The sequence below is a fragment of the Chaetodon trifascialis genome, chromosome 10 (genome assembly GCF_039877785.1).
Source record: "Chaetodon trifascialis isolate fChaTrf1 chromosome 10, fChaTrf1.hap1, whole genome shotgun sequence".
Taxonomy (NCBI): Eukaryota; Metazoa; Chordata; class Actinopteri; order Chaetodontiformes; family Chaetodontidae; genus Chaetodon; species Chaetodon trifascialis.
This window is the reverse complement of record NC_092065.1, coordinates 21,346,166-21,364,464: the sequence shown is the minus strand read 5'-3', so window position 1 is coordinate 21,364,464 and position 18,299 is coordinate 21,346,166. Positions and strand designations below refer to the sequence as shown.

At 41.0% G+C, this 18,299-nt stretch overlaps 1 protein-coding gene across 8 annotated transcripts in view; it reads right to left on the bottom strand.

Annotated features, from left to right (window-relative positions):
* The window catches only part of ndrg4 (NDRG family member 4), a 53,235-nt gene extending 37,749 nt beyond the window's left edge, over positions 1 to 15,486 (bottom strand). For 3 of the 8 annotated variants that reach the window (XM_070971839.1, XM_070971840.1, XM_070971845.1), the window contains exons 1-2: positions 15,112 to 15,263; positions 11,858 to 11,931 (exon numbers count right to left, since the gene is read on the bottom strand). In XM_070971839.1, the coding sequence (XP_070827940.1) occupies positions 11,858 to 11,931 (74 nt within the window). In that variant the 5' untranslated portion in view covers positions 15,112 to 15,263. Of the gene's footprint in view, positions 1 to 11,857; positions 11,932 to 15,111 lie in introns of all 8 variants that reach the window. The other 5 variants (XM_070971841.1, XM_070971846.1, XM_070971843.1 and 2 more) reach the window with 4 other exon arrangements.
* Between the last annotated feature and the right edge of the window lie 2,813 nt (positions 15,487 to 18,299).

Here is an 18,299-nt window from a genome sequence, read left to right as displayed (position 1 = left end):
ATTTCACTGACGTGACATGTTCTGAGTGGTTTGTCCGCCAGAATAAAACACCTTAATAAAAGCACTGAAGCTGAAACTCTGGTGTGGAACTCAACTCTGGTGAAGTGTCACATCGAATTGAACTTCTTTTATTTTTTCAGTTCGGCATACCAGAAAAGCCGCTCGGCCAACAATTCAAACACCTCTCCTCTCTCCTCCGGCTCTGTCAGGCTGCAAGGTTGACTCTGCTCAAGTGTATTAATGAGACATATGGCTGCCACACTTCAAAGAGGATAACCGCACTCTGAAGGATGTGGATCCTCTCTCTCTGTGTCACTCTCACTCCTCCTCCCCTTCACTGAGATCACACACCACTACCTGCCTGCTTCTCGCGGAGTGACTCGTAAAGGACAAGCAGCAAGGACACAAACACAGATTGATCTTTACTTCAGCCAAAAAATAAACTGCAGCTTTAAAATTTCACTTCAACAGCTTACAGCTTTTTTGCAAGATAACATATGCACATACTTAACAGTAGTTGAGTGAAGAAGCACTTTCTATATTAATAGCATACAATATGTGCTTACACGAGCGAACTATTGGGTGGATTATCATGATGCACAGCCATCCATGGCGCCCACAGGATGAATTTTAGTGACTTTGGTGAGAGGGTCAAAAGTTTCACTTATTCAGTGAAATATCTCAACAGCTACTGGATGGATTGGCACCAAAGTTTGTACAGACAAGGAGCATCTATCTTACCGGGAGGGGTTTACAATGAAAAGGCCACTGTGTGTCAAACAGAGAGGGATACCTAAAGGGTACCCTGTGCGTTTGTATGAGATGCTGAGGGGTTTGACAAAATGTCGCCCTGGGGATGAGAATAGTCTGGAAGCTCTTTGCCTGAGTACAGCTTCACAGTGCTGCTGGCACGGCTGTGGTTTCAATTAAAAAATAAAGTAAGTAGAAAACAATTCTGATCGTGTAGGAATTAGATGACTTACTAATCCTGGGAATCAGTCTATGAATTGTAAAACTCTTTATGGCCCTTTGTCACTGAGGGGAGAAAGAGGATCAAAGGACATTCAGTGAGGGACACTGGATAGAGGGGGAAGGTTAAGGTACGTGTGTGTGTGTGTGTGTGTGTGTGTGTGTGTGTGTGTGTGTGTGTGTGTGTGTGTGTGTGTGCTGCATGTATTAAAGAGACCGGATTCATCACACCAAGTCTGTAATTCTTCAAAGAATTAGCAACTCTCAACAAGTAACAAGAAGAATTTCCCTTACAATTATCAGCACATTTGTGGAGATACTGTTTGAGATACTTTACAGCATTTGTTACAGATTGACATGGCTGTTTGGCTACCAGTTGACGAGTGACAGCCTATTATAATTATACAGGTGTGTATCATATCATTGCTATTAGAGGCTGCTCACTATTACTATGTACAAAAAATGTGCACACTGAAAGAAATATAACAGAGAGAATATTGGCACCTCTCTCTCTCTCTCTCTCTCTCTCTCTCTCTATATATATATATATATATATATATATATATATATATATATATACACACACACACACACACACACACACACACACACACACACACACACACCTGACTGACATGCTCTGGCATTGACACATCATTCCTCCCATCACCATCATCCAGCATGCTGGTCTGTGTGCACACACCTTTAAAATGAATAGATACATTCGCTGACATGCATGTTCTTCCACACCTTGAAGCAAAAAAGACGTGCTGTAATCATGACACTGCTGATAAGTGTCTTTAAATCACAGTTAGGAGCGCAGCTCTCTCCCATTTGAAATGAAACTTTTAATTATTTATAGCTGCTGAATGTCTCGAGGAGTCTTCTGTGGCGGAGAAGCTACCCAGAGCAGAGATATCAATGTCTGAGTGGAGGATTAAATATTAAATATCAGCTATCAGCTCCAGACTGAAACCTTCAGCAGCACTTTTTCTTCTGGCATAAAAAGCCTCCTCATCAGCGCTGTCAGATGAAAGCTTTGTGTCTCTAAAAACTGTTACACACAGCATCCAAAAAGCTTTACCGGCAGTAAGAAAAGCAGCCTTGTTTTTGGATTGAAGGGTGTGCATTTATACACAGTGCTCATAACAGACAGCCAGCTGATTCGGTCAAACAAGAGAAAGTAAAGCGGGCTCAGGGAGTGTCCGGTCACACAGCGGTGTGCTCACAGCTCTATTTTTGCCTCAGCTCTCAGAGCTGTGAGAGGGCAGCGCCCCCTTAAGGGTCTGAGTTCCTGCTGAGAGTTGGACTTTCTACAGCAGCCGCTGAGCAGAGGCAAGACTCGTGTTAGCCTCCAGCAGGTAAGATGTGTGCAGAGGACAGAGCACTGAGCCTCCATTATCTCCACTCTTATGCACTCATTTTCTTGGAGTATTGGCAGGTTTCTAAAGGACAAATTTAAGAGCCCTTTAATGCTTCCTGGAATTCAATTTGGGAGCGATTTTAAATCCCATAATAAGAGACAAGGCTGTCAGATGCTGCTTCTCTCTGACTGAATATAAATTGTGAAACCTGAAGGACTAACTATAAGCTGGCAAAACATTTGATAGCAAAGAGACAAAGATTCTAATGTTCTGTACTGAGGTTCACAGTTCATGCTTGGTCTTGTAGACAGCACTTAGGAAACATCTCAACACAATTTAGTAGCAATTCAAGAGCTGTTGAAAGTGGGCAGCTGCCCTGGGACCCATGATTAACTGCTAATCTGTTTGTTAAAACTGTATTCCTGCTAAAGCACATTAACAGCCTTAATGCTGCACCTGTATTATTACCTAATCATTAGGCGACATCTTATAGGGACCCTGAGTGAAAATCTATTTTCAAGGCCTTTTTTCCAGTTAATAATTGCAAATTATCTGTCCATTCACTCCATATGGAGGGCACTATTAAATGAGTCAAGCCTTTCAAATTCCTCTCCTGCAGATAAGAGCTATTACCAAAGCAAGTAATGACCGACTCCACTGTGGACTTTCACACACTTCAAACCAGCCAAGCTTCCTAAGGGTAGTCATTGCTGGGCTGTCGTACAGATTTCCATGCAATTATTATATGGAAGCTGATTATCAGGTATACTGTACCAGTAAGATCTAAATTATCCTGAATTGGTCATGACAACATGGAGAAAGTCTGTAATGTGCTGTTTGGCTCGTTCTCAATGCAGGTGAAACCACAAATGAACTTTTTGTTTGAAAGTGAACCTGTGTAACTTTTGATACTGACACTGTGGTTTCATGGTGAAGCTAAGAAGAGCCATCCACTCAGTGAACTGACTCAGTAAAATCTACCTAAAGTTGTTCAACATTAGCCAGCTTTAGTCACTGTAAGCCACTGGTCATACCAGACCGATGTGATGGCTGCTCTTTAACTCGTTCCAGGTGTCTATCTGCAATGACAGGTCTGTCTGAGCTGGCTGGCTGCACCTGGAGAGGGAGTGGCCAAAGGATACAAACAGCCTGCTATCCTTGGAGTTTCATGTCTTTTGTTCCTGAGGAGCCAGGACACCTTCCTCATGGCTTTCACTGCAGATTAGTCTGCTTTTGGTTGTTTTCCTGTAATTCTACCACCTACACTTCACTCACTTGCTTCACACCACTGATGAATAACACTCCCATACTTCTTTAGGAGCTGTTATGCTTAGTTTAATAAATATCATTTTCACCTTTCATTTGTGCATAGAGTCACATTTGTTGCAAATCCTGAGCCAGGTTTGTAACAGCGACTACAGCAAATATTACAGTTCATTGCACTGAACATAACGTAGATGAGTTGTTTTGTGTGATATATTCTGATATTGGAAGAATATTGTGATATTAATTTTAACTATGTATCTGATGGTTTTATGTTAATCTGAGAGTGAAAATGTAAAAACAAGTTTTGGATTTATAAGCACCAGCGGTAACTCTAACCTGCATGCCAACACAACTAAATCCTGCTGTGATGTATAATCTAAAATATGTTCCCAGCTTTGAAGGAGTGTGTTGGTTGGATGAGGAGCTGCCACTGCCTGAGGTGAGAGCAGTGATTAAAGTGAAGGCCACTCGTATCTGGGTTTGCATGTATATATTAACAGTCAAGAGGCCAGTGGTACTCAGGTGGTCATTTCCACCATTTTTTACCTCAGGAAAAGGAAAAAAGTTATTCCTACCAAACCAAAACATGTCAGTGTTTAATAGTAAAGCCTTGCAGACAGCTCCCTGGCAAATCTGCTCATCTAGTTGTTTTCTATCTGTTCTCATTTCTTTATCGAGTCAGCAACTGAAGACACCTGGAGGCAGATCAAGCAGGACGGAACCCTTGTTTTACATATAAATTCACCTTGTTAACTAAAGTTCTTGGAGAAAAGTCTCTCTCTTTCCCAGTTTTTAGTAGTAACTTAGTAGTGTACAATGAGCAGCAAGGTGACATTTCAGACACTGTCAGACTCATTTCGTGTATCACTGACGGATGCATAGTAACTATGATTTACACATCAAATGTGAAACATTACATTGTGGAATGTTTAGCAAGAAGTAGTGTTCATACTTTGAACACTGCTTTCGGTTACATTCTGGGAATTTTCATATACATTATACTTATATTTATACTCTCATATAATACTTTTAAATTCCTAACAGGGAGTGATTTTGGACACAGCTCTCATCTTCAAAAGTATGTGGCAACCTCTTCTATTGCCTCAGCAGCCTCACCCTCCATCTAATTGTAAAGTGGGAAATCTAGGAGCAACAACTGCTCAGTTAAAAAACATCAGGGCTCAGATGAACAAAGAGTTCTTAGAATACCTCAATTTACCTGTATTGTTGGAAGACCAAAATAGAAATTAATAGCTGAAATAACAGAGGAAGTGTAGGACAGTGCAATCTCTAGGCTAAAAGCAAATAAGTGTCCTGGCCTGGATAGTTTCTCTTCCTTGGTAGACAATGGTAGACCTTCCAGTCTGAGTAGGCACCAAGTTTTCTCCAGACATTTAACTCAGCTGTAAAAGATGCGAAAATCCCACCATCATGAAGAGAAGCTGCTGTCTCTGTTATCCCCAGGGAGGAGAAAGACAGATTGGACTGTGGGACTTGCTGAGAAAGTTGAAAAGTTCTTTCCCCGTCTTATCCACACTGACCAGACAGGTTTTGTCCCACAGAGACAAACCCATGATAGTATCAGACATTCTCCTGCACATATTGAGACATATCTGAGAAAATGAATTACAAGCCTCATTGGCCTGTCTGGATACGGAGAAGGCCTTCAATTCCATGAGTTTGAGGTTTTTGTGCAAGGTTTTAGAGAGACGTGAGTTCCGCAAAGAGTTTATTAACATAATTGGTACAATGTACAATAATCTAGCTGCCCGGAAAAAAATAAATGGGTACTTGCTGGACACTATTAAATTTGAACGAGGCAAATTGGCCTGTCTGGATATGGAGAAGGCCTTCAATTCCATGAGTTTGAGGTTTTTGTACAAGGTTTTAGAGAGACGTGAGTTCCACAAAGAGTTTATTAACATAATTAGTACAATGTACAATAATCTAGCTGTCCGGAAAAAAATAAATGGGTACTTGCTGGACACTATTAAATTTGAACGAGGCAAATTGGCCTGTCTGGATATGGAGAAGGCCTTCAATTCCATGAGTTTGAGGTTTTTGTACAAGGTTTTAGAGAGACATGAGTTCCACAAAGAGTTTATTAACATAATTAGTACAATGTACAATAATCTAGCTGCCCGGAAAAAAATAAATGGGTACTTGCTGGACACTATTAAATTTGAACGAGGCACAAGACCAAGGCCAAGCAGATAAGACAGACTGACACCATTAAAACCATGGGGAACAACACAAGATTGCACTGTATGCAGACGATATTTTGATATATTTAAATGACCCTTCCAATTGAATTTCTGAACTGTTGAAGCTTTTAGACATTTTTGGTAAACGTGCAGCATAAATGTTAGAAAAATAAATGTTCGAAAAAGTCTGATTTTGACATTAAACTATATTCCCCCACAAAAAGATATCTTTCAGCTGAAATGGGACCGGACAACACTGAAATATTTAGGTGTGCTGAGACCCAAGGAAGTTTACCCCAAAATAAAATCAGATATACAGAGATGGAACTGCGAGCATTTCATGAGTCTCACCCAAAGAACTGAATCTATGAAAATGAACAATCTACCAATACCACATTTTCTGTTTCAGCCACAGAAATCTCTACAAAACAATTGCCTGAGTGGGCTAAAATTAATTCCAGGTTCATTTGGGAGGTGAAAAAGCCTTCTTTTGGAGTTGTAAAACATTACAACAAGAAAGTCTGGCTGTACCACATTTGAAAGATTACTTCTACTGGACTCGGATTAGACCACTGATGAATCTGTGCAGCCAAGATTACCATGCCAGGTGGAAAGATACTGAATTCTCACTCTCTCCCTCTCATTCAGGCACTATTAGGTAATAAGGATTTAGAAAAAATTAAAAACTACATGCGATAAAATTTCAGCTTCATATCTGGATTATAAACTGCATTAAAACCTAAAAATTAAATGGTGTGCCTATGATCCCAATTTAATGCCTAATCAACTGGATCATAGTTTGAAAAATGAGATAATAATCGATGAAGAACAATTAAAAGATTTACAAACTTTGAAAGGGATTTATCGGTCTCTACAATTCCTATTTTGACCAAGCTGTTGACTAGATATAGATATAAAGTTTATAAAGTTTTACGTGCTACATCCAGATTGTATAAGATGTTCATGACAAAAACACAGAGTATGTGACAATAAGGGTCATTTTGATAGTGTTACTGTGACTTTCAATTGAAGTGCACTGACTCACAAACATACAGAGAATTTGGATGGAAGTATCTGATCAGATTTTTTTATTATCCAGCAGCAGAGAGCATGCTTTAGAGGGTTCAAAGTGCTGCAGTCAATGTGGGAGGCAGGATTCACTGGAATATATTTTGGGGAAAGTCCAGCAATAAGACATTTCCAGCCAGACATGCGCAATACACTGGAGGGTATATTTAATATGAAAACAGCTTTCCAGTTTAGCACTTTTATTTTAGGGAAAGGTGACTTTTATTCAAGGCATTTCAAATAATGTCTATTTGTTGTTCTGATATCTGCTTGGAAAAAAAAAAAAAAAAAATCACTTGGCAGTGGCTGCTTCCTGACTCCCCCACAGCAGAAGAATAGATAAATAGTTAATGAAGCATATGCAATGAAAAGAATTGCCTACAAATGAACAGATTTACTTAAGTTATGGTTCCAGTGGGTTTCTTTTGTAGGACAGTTACAGCCACACTTTTTGGAGTTAACACATTAATTGACCCTTTGTTGCTTTGATATATATTTTCTCTTTAGTAATGTGGCATAGTTCTACTGTCTAAGGAAAAGGTTGTTTGGTATCCTTTTTTTTTTTTTTTTTTTTTTTTCCAAAACTTAAATCACTTATTGGATTGTCTCACAACATGTTAATGTCCATGTTTGTTACCATACATCCCTTTTTTCAGAATGTAAACAGTCACTGGAAATTTTATAGACTGCACATCAGACTGGGACAATGGAAATGTGTTGTCTGGGGTGATGCATCAAGCTTCAGTATCTGGAAAACACAGATGGATACATCTAGTTTGGTGGACTCCAGGAGAACATTACCTGCCTGAATGCACAGTGCCGCCAAACGTTGCTGGTGAAGGAGGAATAATGTTCTGAGGCTGTTTGGTTCCAATTAAGGGAAACCTAAATGCAGTATTTTAGAAAATAACATGCTTCCAACCAGGTCCATAAGAAAATTTGTGTCCTGGTATGTTTTTGGAGACCTATACTGGCATGATCAGATCCCTGACCTCATCTATATTCAACACCTTGTGGATGAACTGCGACCTTACTGCCAACATCAGTGCTGGACCTCACTAATGCTTGTGTGGTTGAATGGGAACTAACCTCTGCAGCCAGGTTTCAAAATCTGGTGAAAAGATTTCCCAGAAGAGTCGAGGGTGTTGAAGTGGCAGTGCCAATTGTATTAGAATGAAATATTCAGCAGTCACACATGGGAGCAATGTTGTGGTGTCCATACACTTTTGGAGTGTACATTAGTTATACAATACATTGGAACTCAGCTTCTGTCAGTATATCATCAGTGATTGATGACATTCGCTGAGTTACAGCTCTGCCTTTTTAACTCACCTAATGGTTCTAAAAGCATGAGCTTCAAGCTGAAAAGGTCAAATCCACCTCTCAGTGGTTAGCCCATTTTTTTATGAACATGCATCACTGTTGCCTGCTGAGGTATTGAGAAATTAACCTGTCATCTATCATCATGCTAAAGTCAGCAGCCACAGCCAAAGCTTACGTCTTAGTTCACTACAGTGCTCACCAACATCCACACACCATGACTTGGATTTATTTGGCTCAAGCTGAATGGCACAGTTGGATCGTCCAGGCAGCCACACTGAAAAATGCAACCAAATGTCCACTCTAGTGATTGCGTTTCTATGGTCCGCTCACAGGGCCGCAGAGCGGATGCCAGCAGCGCAGACGGGCAGACAGTGTGGCTACCAGCAGTACATTGAGGGAAGAGGGGAGTGTTTACCGGACTCCTTCCTGAACCAAACGGAGAACCAGATGTCAAGGAGCAAAGCTCAGTGGAGCACACAGAGGGGATGAATGGTTTGCTGAGCAAACTGCAATCACTTCCTTCAGAGACACATGGTTTTATTACAGTGTCCACCGAAAACAGGCCATAACCCCGAACCTCAACAGCAGTGATTGCCCTGTATTTCAACTGAAATTACAGAGAGCCATTCTGTTTTTTTTTTTTGTTTTTTTTTTTACTTAACTCTACAGTGGTATCTAACCTTAGGAGATGATTTAGATTCTATGTGCCTAGAACCGTTGTCCCTTTTTGTATTTTTTTGCGTTCTTGTCATTATTTGATAGTCACAGTGTAGAGAGAGAGAAGAAACAAGGTGTGGAAGAGATGGGGGTATGACACGACATGCTAACGCAAAATAGATTTTTATTTTTATTTTTTTGAAAAAGTGCCAGCTTTAAGATAGTCATCTCTCAGATGTCTGCCTCCAACCAACACAGTAGAGGAATGACAATTTAAAAAAAAAATCAATCAACCACATATGTTTGGAGAAACTGTGTCACTGTTACTTTTGGATAAATTGCAGACCTAAAAAATATGGTCTGTGGATTATCCAGAGAAACGGGGACACTCTTTCTGGGAAGACAAATTGCTGACCCTGATGTCCTAAATGTAAGTCTTAACCCCCACTGTGTTGGGGAAGAGGCAGATATCTCAAATCCTCCACACCTAAAACCCAATCTATATGAATGCGCTACCTTCATTTGACTGGTAGATCTATCAGCTATGGCTCACATCATATTCAGTTTTCCTCTGGTTGTTGCTGGCTCACAGACACTCAGACAAAGCCGAGGGGTATTTGAGGAGGTGATATGGAAACACACCACATATTATTTTTAGCTTGATGGATTGTGATCCTGACATGGCAGGCTACTATTTTTATTCTGTACAAATAACAAAACAAGTAACATCATATTATATTTCAGTACCAATCTCTATCCAGCAACATTTCAAACCTCTTTCTGCATTTTTGTTGACAGCAAGGCGCATTCAGTTTTCCAATGAATAACAACTCGTCTTGAGGGCAAAACACAAAACCCATGTTTCCACATTAAATGAAGCTGCTGCCCCTGGTGTGCCATCCTCCATTTTTATAGATCCCCTCCATTAGTGACCATAGGTGGCACAGTGCAGACATTCAATAACCAATATGTCAGCAGCAGCATTCACTGAATGAATGGATCCTCTTGACTAACACATCATGACATCTGCACTGGGCACATTCTGAGCATGATGTTTTTTTCTGCAGTGATCACATAACACAAAATGTAAAAAGTCTTTTTTGACATGATGAATATGCTGAACGTCACTAGCTTTTGGATACAGGAAGATGTCTCAACATAATCATCAATACCACTGATATGCTAGTCTTTATAGCAGTTGCTAAGCTAAGATGAACTATATTGTGTAAACACCAAAGCTCCATTGCAAAAATGTAATAATACACATGCAGAGATGTGTGGAACATGCAGTTCCTTCCGGACTGACTCAGACAACCACACAGGACAGCAAGCACCTGGGCTGGCATTTGAAAGTGGGTGAACGACAATAATAGATTGAACACATTGAGAAAAAATAATGTGCGTGCATATGTGTGATGACAGAACATGCTGGTATGCTCCATTTCTTTTTGACTACTAATATAAACCAATGAGGGTGAGATTTATGTAAATTCATCCAACTAAGCCATATAAAGTGTTTTTGCTGATGAGAAATGGATCAGAAAACTTGCTACCAACTGGACATTGAATTGTCACCTGGGCTTCGGGTCAGATGGGGTCGCTACAAGGTAAATTTCTCCAAAAGACCAATGTGGGATGCTTGAATGTTATCATCTATTTAATGAATTCCATACAAGAAACCGAATCAGTTCAGCCCTCTTTTTGAACCTAGAAAATGAAAAAAATGACCTCTGACCTCAAGCTAGCATCTACATATGAAATGTAACTACACATAGCGAGCTAATTTCCAACGTCTTAGCTCTCAAACTAATTAAAAAAAAACAGCATGGTTGAACTCCACATTTAATTCCGAAGATAATTTAGCATTTAGCTGTTGGCTAAAGGGTGTTCTCTGTGGCATGTGTAACGTATTCCTGTGCATACTTCCATAATGACATATTGGTAGACATTATGTAAGGTCACAAGAGCGCTTTTATGATGGGAAGATTTTGAAGGTCCACTTACTTGCTTTTTTCCAAGCTTTCAACAGCATTTCACAGTCTTCATCAGTGGATGAAGTTCACTCAGTGGTCATGGAGATGTATGGGACTTAGATAATGTGATAACGTGGTCGTGTTTGAAAGGAAAAAGCGAGTGAGTAGACCTTTTTTCAAGGTTCGAGGTTCAACTGTCCCGCCTTAATAAGTTATTAAACAAGCCAATATATTATGTGATTGTGTGAAATTTGCATTTTACATAATATAGCTGGTGAAGTTGTGTTATCTAATAGCATGAAAGAATTGTGACTGACTGGAACTGGTTCTTAATGTAACCACTGAGAGCGTTAGTTAGTGGTTGAAAGCTTTTACTTTTGAAAGGAATAAGCATGTTATAACTTGGAATTTGGAACAGTGGTATTAGCACAAGTGTTTCCGATTATTTTTTACCGGTATACACTGAATTTAAAGTCTGAACTGAGTAAATGAGTTCAAGATGTTTGGCAAAACTGATTTAAGATATTATGTGTGGCGCTGGGTACTGATGTGTGCAAAAACATTCAGGGGTCTGAAGAATGAGCAAAAGGCTAGAGCTGGACTAGTCTCACTGACACAGCGTGTCTTTCTGGAATTGGTTGCCGCCAAATGTTGTTGAGGGAATTTTCAGTTTCACGTTCTGGATTTGCTCCCAGCCTAACTCCCAGTATCTGTTCCAGTATCTGTTGTGATTTACAAATGTTTTCTAAATAGATATTTGTGAGATGACAGATGGACTACTCATTCTGTTGCTGTCCTATGCATGTTTGTTTAATTGCACGTTTAACTAGATGATGGATTGTCATTGGATTTGTGGGCTTTTGCCCATTATTGCGGAATGAATGTGTGAAACACTGGACTGACTGATTGACAAAATGGAACGGATGGACGGAAATGCCATAAGGAAATCCACACAGGCTGGATAAAGGAGAGGCCTGTGTGGCACGGTATGGTACGTTATGTAGGTATACAGTGGCTTCACGATCCTACGTACATGGTCTGCAGGAGGCTCTGTGGAACCGTGCAGCCAGCCTTGGGAGGGAAGTTCCAAAACAATCCAGGCCCCATCTAGCAGCAGGTATAAAAATACAAGAGACAAGATCTACTGTACTGGTGTTGGTGCATTGCAGGTGCAAAGGCAGTAATAAGATTCACAGAATTTAAGAGGAGACTTCATGCAATAAAACTACACAGAGCAAGCAGAAGGTATCAATTGGATTCTGTGGAAGTGGCCATGAAAGACAAGGGAGAGAAATGGAAAGGTTAACAATTAGTAGGAAAAGATTCTTTTATGATTGAGTAAGTGACGCTCTTCTAGTTCTTATAATCAATAAAAAAGATAAGTAACTTTTGCTGCCCTTGGAAAATCCAGTTTGAGGTCTTAAAATCTGCATTAACTGACTTTTATCAGCCTCTAATAGTGGCCAGAAAGAAATGAGAAAGCAACGACACAGACTGTAATTTATATAAATAGTGCTGTTGTCCCATTTCAACAAACGCTAAGTAGAGCACAAATCCAACAGAAACATCTAACGAAGAGGAAGTATATCAGCATGCAAAACATGGTTATAACAACACTGCTTTTCCAGTGGTCCACTGGCCGTGCCAGTCATTGTTTAGCTGTTGAAAATGTCAGTGGGAGGGAGGGGGGTGAGGGGGTGGTGGGGTGAGGGCTGAGAGTGGGGTTTGGAGACTTCAAGGAGGAAGAGGAGTCACTCCAGAACCGAAAGAACCAAAACAAAAATCAAAGACTCATGAGTATAGATCAGCAACTGTACAAATCATAATAAATACTCTTTTCCTCTAAAGGACAGATGAATTCTCCTCACTGTGAGGAAATGTAGACTGATTTGGCAGCACACTGCAGTTGACTTGTATCCTCAGAGTTGGTGTGGTCAGGAGGCACCTGTACTGACCAGAACATGTCATAATCGTACATCCTACCGTCCATAACATTTTTCCCTCCTTCTCCTTCTCAACAAGATAGCCCAGATAGTGTTTGTTAACAACTGTTGATGACTTAAACTGTCTGTCCTTCAACAACTTTCAACATTTAGGAAAACCAGTCGTGTTGTTGTTGTTCCACTCAGACAGTGACAACTTGCTATCGAGCTAGCTAGCCTGCATAAATAAATTTAGCCGTCAGTCCTACCAGATATTAGTTTTTGTGCTATTTGGTAGTTATTTGCAGTCATTGCTATTCCAGCGCCTGCTGAGTCACTTGCTGGGTTTCTAGGGGGGTCTAGCTAGCTTCAGCTGTTTCTCTATCATGGATCCAGTTATGGCAAATGTCCAGACTGTCCAAACTGACAGCACTCTGTTTGTTAACCGGTGATTCAAATCAAGACAGGAAGCAAGTAACATAGGAAGTCAGAGGAAGTGCACAAATTGCAGATGGAAGTAAGCAACAGCTAACAGCATCACTGGAGCTGTAACCGGTGGAAAAAAGGTGAGACTTAAACCAATGTGACCAAATATTTACACACATTAAAGGACTAGTGTGTAGGTTTCAGTGCCATCTAGTGGTGAGGATGTAGGTTGCAAACTGAATACCTCTCGCCTCACCCTCCCTAATAGTGGAAACTAAGGTGGCAGCAAAACTCACGAAAAGAAGAAGACGCTCATTCTAAGGTAATAAAAACAGTGATTTTCATTTTCAGGTGATTATACAGTGGGTGAAAACATACCTATGAATATTATATTTAATATTCTGCCAATAGATCCCCTAAATCCTACATACTGGTCCTTTAAAATGAGCACACCATATAAATAATTAATTTTGATTTCAGTTGGACTAAATTTTGTTTTCCACATATTCTTCCTTGAAGATTTTGGTAAACAGCTCCTTTCTCCCAGTATGGATTAACTGGAGCAGTGACAAGGTGGGTGATAAGGCTAGCGTTGCTGTGTGGCTCCGTGTAGCTCATGTTGGAACAAAAGCAGGAGTCTATTGCTCTTTGTAAATCTATTTATAAACCCTGAGCTGAGAAACAGGCCCACTCCCAAAGGGAAGACGGGCTCGGCTTCAGTGGTTGTTCCATGTAGTGAAGGAGCAGTACGGTAATGAAAAAAGCCAACAAGTTTTCCAGCTTTAAAACACAATGAAAACCCTCCCTGCACGTAAGCTGTAAGGGGAGCGGACTTCTGAATCCTACGGTGAAATTATGTAAGAGGACCAAACAAAAATGGGACATTGACATTGTTGACATTGTCGCAATTACAAAGGTTTTGAATGGAATACAAAAAATCGGTTCATCTTTCTGCAGACAGTCTAGTTATGATCTGACCCAAACCAACCCTCTGAAAATAAAATTTTGAGCTTTATTAATATCAGTTACAATTAAGTTATAACCAGACAGAATGCAGGCACTTTAAAACATCTAAGTGCCTCATCGGGCCTTGTCTGAAAAAGCAGCGAACCAAGCCATCATGCATTCCAGCCTCAGTCTTCCAGTTGTTGCCAGCAGCATTCAGCCAATGCAGAGAGATTTGGGGCACCCCTAACACTTGTCTGCACCAAATTCAATCAACTTTTATGACCTCCGCCTACTGTAGACTCAGCATTCACTCACCTCAGTCTGCTGCAAACCAAACATTACTGTCTTTAGCACACACTGCTCGCTCCTCTCTGCAATTAATGACTGAGATTTGCGGCGTTTACCGAAAGTGCAAAGACTTTTTCTTGAAGCAGCAACTTCAACACAACTTTATTATTTCACTGCAAATACAAGTATAATAGAATGTAAAGACATCGAATCTCAGATCAAACACATACTAATATTTCTAGTTGCATTGATAGGCACCACTGTTGTGTAAAGGGCGCATTTTGTTTCATGCAGGGTCAATAAATTCAACCTGTCGACGTGATATTCACGCCAATGCAGAAGCTGGAGATGGGAGGTGTGTGTGTGTGTGTGTGTGTGTGTGTGTGTGTGTGTGTGTGTGAAGGGGCGGGGGAAGTAAAGTATAGAGTACAAAGCCTCAGCAGCAGTATTCACACACATTGTGCCAAAAATCCTGTCCTCATTTTAACATCCACCTCCTCCTCCTGCAGCATATGGGGGCTTAAATCTTACTTTCGCGGACAGATTAAGGACAAAGTGAAAACATTCTGCTCCTGTCAGCTTCACAAATTGTTTTCGCCTTAATTTTAGCACAAAAACAGCACTTCAGGGTGACCGTTTCACACACATTCTCCGACAGAAACTGTTAAAAATCATGCTCCCGACAGATAAAGCTTTACTGTACCTGTGGTGTAGTTCAGAGCGTCTCCGGTTGGTACAGTCTGGTTTAGCTGTTGTTTTTGGTCTCTGTGTCCCTGTGTCCGTCCCTCAGGCTACTAAGGACTGGAGTAGTGTACGTCGCCGAGTGTTTGTGTCTGTGGATGCACCAGGCGAAATGAGAGAGAGAGAGAGAGAGAGAGAGAGAGAGAGAGAGAGAGAGAGAGAGAGAGAGAGAGATGCAGTCGTCCTCTCTCTAAGTCTCTTTCTCTATCTCCCTCCCCTTCCTGATGATAAACAGAGAGCACGTGGCTTCACCAGTGATGCAGCACACTGAAGATCACAGCCCGAGAAGTGAGAAGGGGAGAGAAGTGACAAAGGGAGGAAAAGAAGGGAAGAAAGGACTGAAGAGGGAGAAACGAGGACAAGTGGAGGAGAGGAGTCAAGAAAAGAAAAAAGGGAAAGAGTTGAGTTTGGCTGAGAAAGATGTGTGTGTGTGTGTGTGTGTGTGTGTGTGTGTGTGTGTGTGTGTGTGTGTGTGTGTGTGTGTGTTCATTTTGTTGTTGAAAGCAGAATACTGCAGCTCTGAGTTGGCGAAGGCAAGCTATGAAATTACTCATGCTTTTTAGAACACGTTGACAAAATGGGAATAAATTCATCCGAATATGAAGGAAAATATCCTCTTCTGAACATCCAATTGTGACACCAAATGAGCTCGCAGACATCCTCCCACACACCCACACACACACACAGCCAACACAACAGCCTGCAGGCAACCAGGAGAGATTTGTTGTCTGGTTAAAGCGACCGTCGAAGGGACTGACCATGTTTGGGCAACTGGGGATAAAGCGATGGGAACACTGATAGCAGCATCACCCATGAGGCTCTGGAAGGTCACTCACATCAGCAGTCCAGGCTAAAGTTTCAGTAGAGGCTACACTAAATGAAATATGGCATGTTTATAACAACAGATATTTTAGCCCTGTCAGACTCTCTGTAGTTTGTACAACAGGAAGTTTAGTCATTTCCAGGTTTGATTAATATTTGCAAAGGAGTACTACTGTAGTCAAAAGCATTCCTCTGACCATTGTCTCCAGGAGAACAGATCCAACCACAAAACAAAGTGCTGCTTGGCACAGATTCATGTCAACTGTTGGAGAAAGTGCAGGTTCTTATTTAGACACTGAGCTACTGTGAGCAATGAAATGTCCACAGCAACAAGTGTGAAATGGGGAGGCATTCAAATACAAATTGAAAATCACCACAAGTTCATTCTATTTAGTTCGCAAGGCCAGTTTCGCCAAGCCCCCAGGAACAGCTCTGGGCTGTGAGGCATGTTTGGCACAGAGGCACAGAGGCTCATTAATGCAAGATCATGTGACGCACATGATTATTACAAAAGAAGTGGCTCTTAAGCAACAAATGAACTTTTCTGAGCATCATGTCACCCTGAACGGACTCTTTGTATGTTCAGAAGTGTGTTAATTACGTCCAATAACACGTGAAATGTCTGGAAGAGCCAGATCAGTCGATTATTTCACCCCAGTCAACTGGCATAAGCCAGTTTTCCTCAATAGATCCATGGTTTGTACATTATGAGACGATATCTAAAGACATCCTGATTGTGCTCACATGCTGACATTTATTAGCAAGATGTATTAGCTAATTGAACACTGTTACAACCCCGCTCCTGGCCAAATTGATCCCTTTTCTCTATTGTCTATCCTTGGTCTTGTAAGAAAACAGTACCTGTGACCAGGAGCCCACTCAATGTGTTATGCTAACTTCAGCTGCTGCCTTTCAAATATTAGCCATCCAGCTGATCATGTAAAAAGGATAACAAACTGACTACATTAAAGAAAAAGTCCCCATAGTTTCCTTTTGCACCCTCGTCTCGTTAATTAAACAGCCTTATTTTTCCTTTGGCAAGTGTCTTTGTCATAGCTATGATAATTCCCTTTGACAGCCTCATTAAGCCAGTTATTTTCTCTTCTCATACAAGAAAACAAAGGCCACTGTGGTGAAGTGATGCCTTGTTGTGTGTTATCACAGCTGAACCAGTGAGTTCTATATCTCTTAACAAACAGTCCTCCTCTCTGTAAACTTGCCCGATGTAACATTGCCAGAGTTGACTGAAAATGAGTCACGATGATCTTCCCAAAACACACGATGCCACGTCAAACTTAGTCAAGCATTTGAAACAATAGGGCATATTAGGCTGATTATCAGGCTACTCGTGTAATTCCTCCTCCATCTTCTCCCCATGTTTCCTCCTCCTCGCTTAACCTCCCATCCCTGGAGTACTCTCTAAATGCCATCATTTGTTTGGCAATGTCTTTCTTCCTACCTTTCTTTTGGTTATTGGCACGCGCTCTCGTTTTCTGATAAAATTATTTCTCTTCCTGTTGTATTTCATCCGAGAGTGGAATGCAATGAATTTCAGTGATGTTCATGTACTCCATATTGACAATTGGCCCAGGACTTTTTTTTTTACCCAGACCGGCCCACAGGTACTCCACCGCCCCCACCCCATCGACGCACATACAGACACACCAGCCACTAATACCACCACTTTCTGACTACTGGGATTGGCGGGGGAGCGGGTGCACGGTGGTTCAAAGTAGGCCAATGACGCATCTCTCTGGCTCTTGTTTTTGTATAATGGGATGCTCAAGCAGCCCACGGGGCGACTGGCCCACCGGGACGTCTCCTGGTACTCCTGATGGCCAGACGATACCATGTTGCAAATAAAAGGAACAAATTAAGTTGTGAATCCTGAAGTAGGGTACAAAGTAGCAAAGAATAAGCTTAGAGCGTTTGCTCCCTATGGACATTTACAATGAAACGTTTATGAACTATACATTGAAAATTCTTTAAATGGAGCTTTTGAAGTTTAATTGTTGATCCTAATGACATGCTTTTTGAAACTTTCTTGTATGCATAATCTTCAACATGATCCAGAATTAGGAAACTCAACCCTGCATGCGTTTCAGTGGAGCCATTTATCTGTGTGTTTGTCCATTTGTCCATCCATCCCACCATGTTTTCCTTCTCTTTGCCTGCCCTGTACACTCTCTTTTTTCTCATGGATAATGTGACCTACTTAGCACGCCGCAGTCTGACTGACTAGACAGCAACTTCAAACTGATGGAGAGCTTGCCAAAACACTCTGCGCTAACTTGTCTTGATCAACCAGCACTCACTCTGGACTCTAAT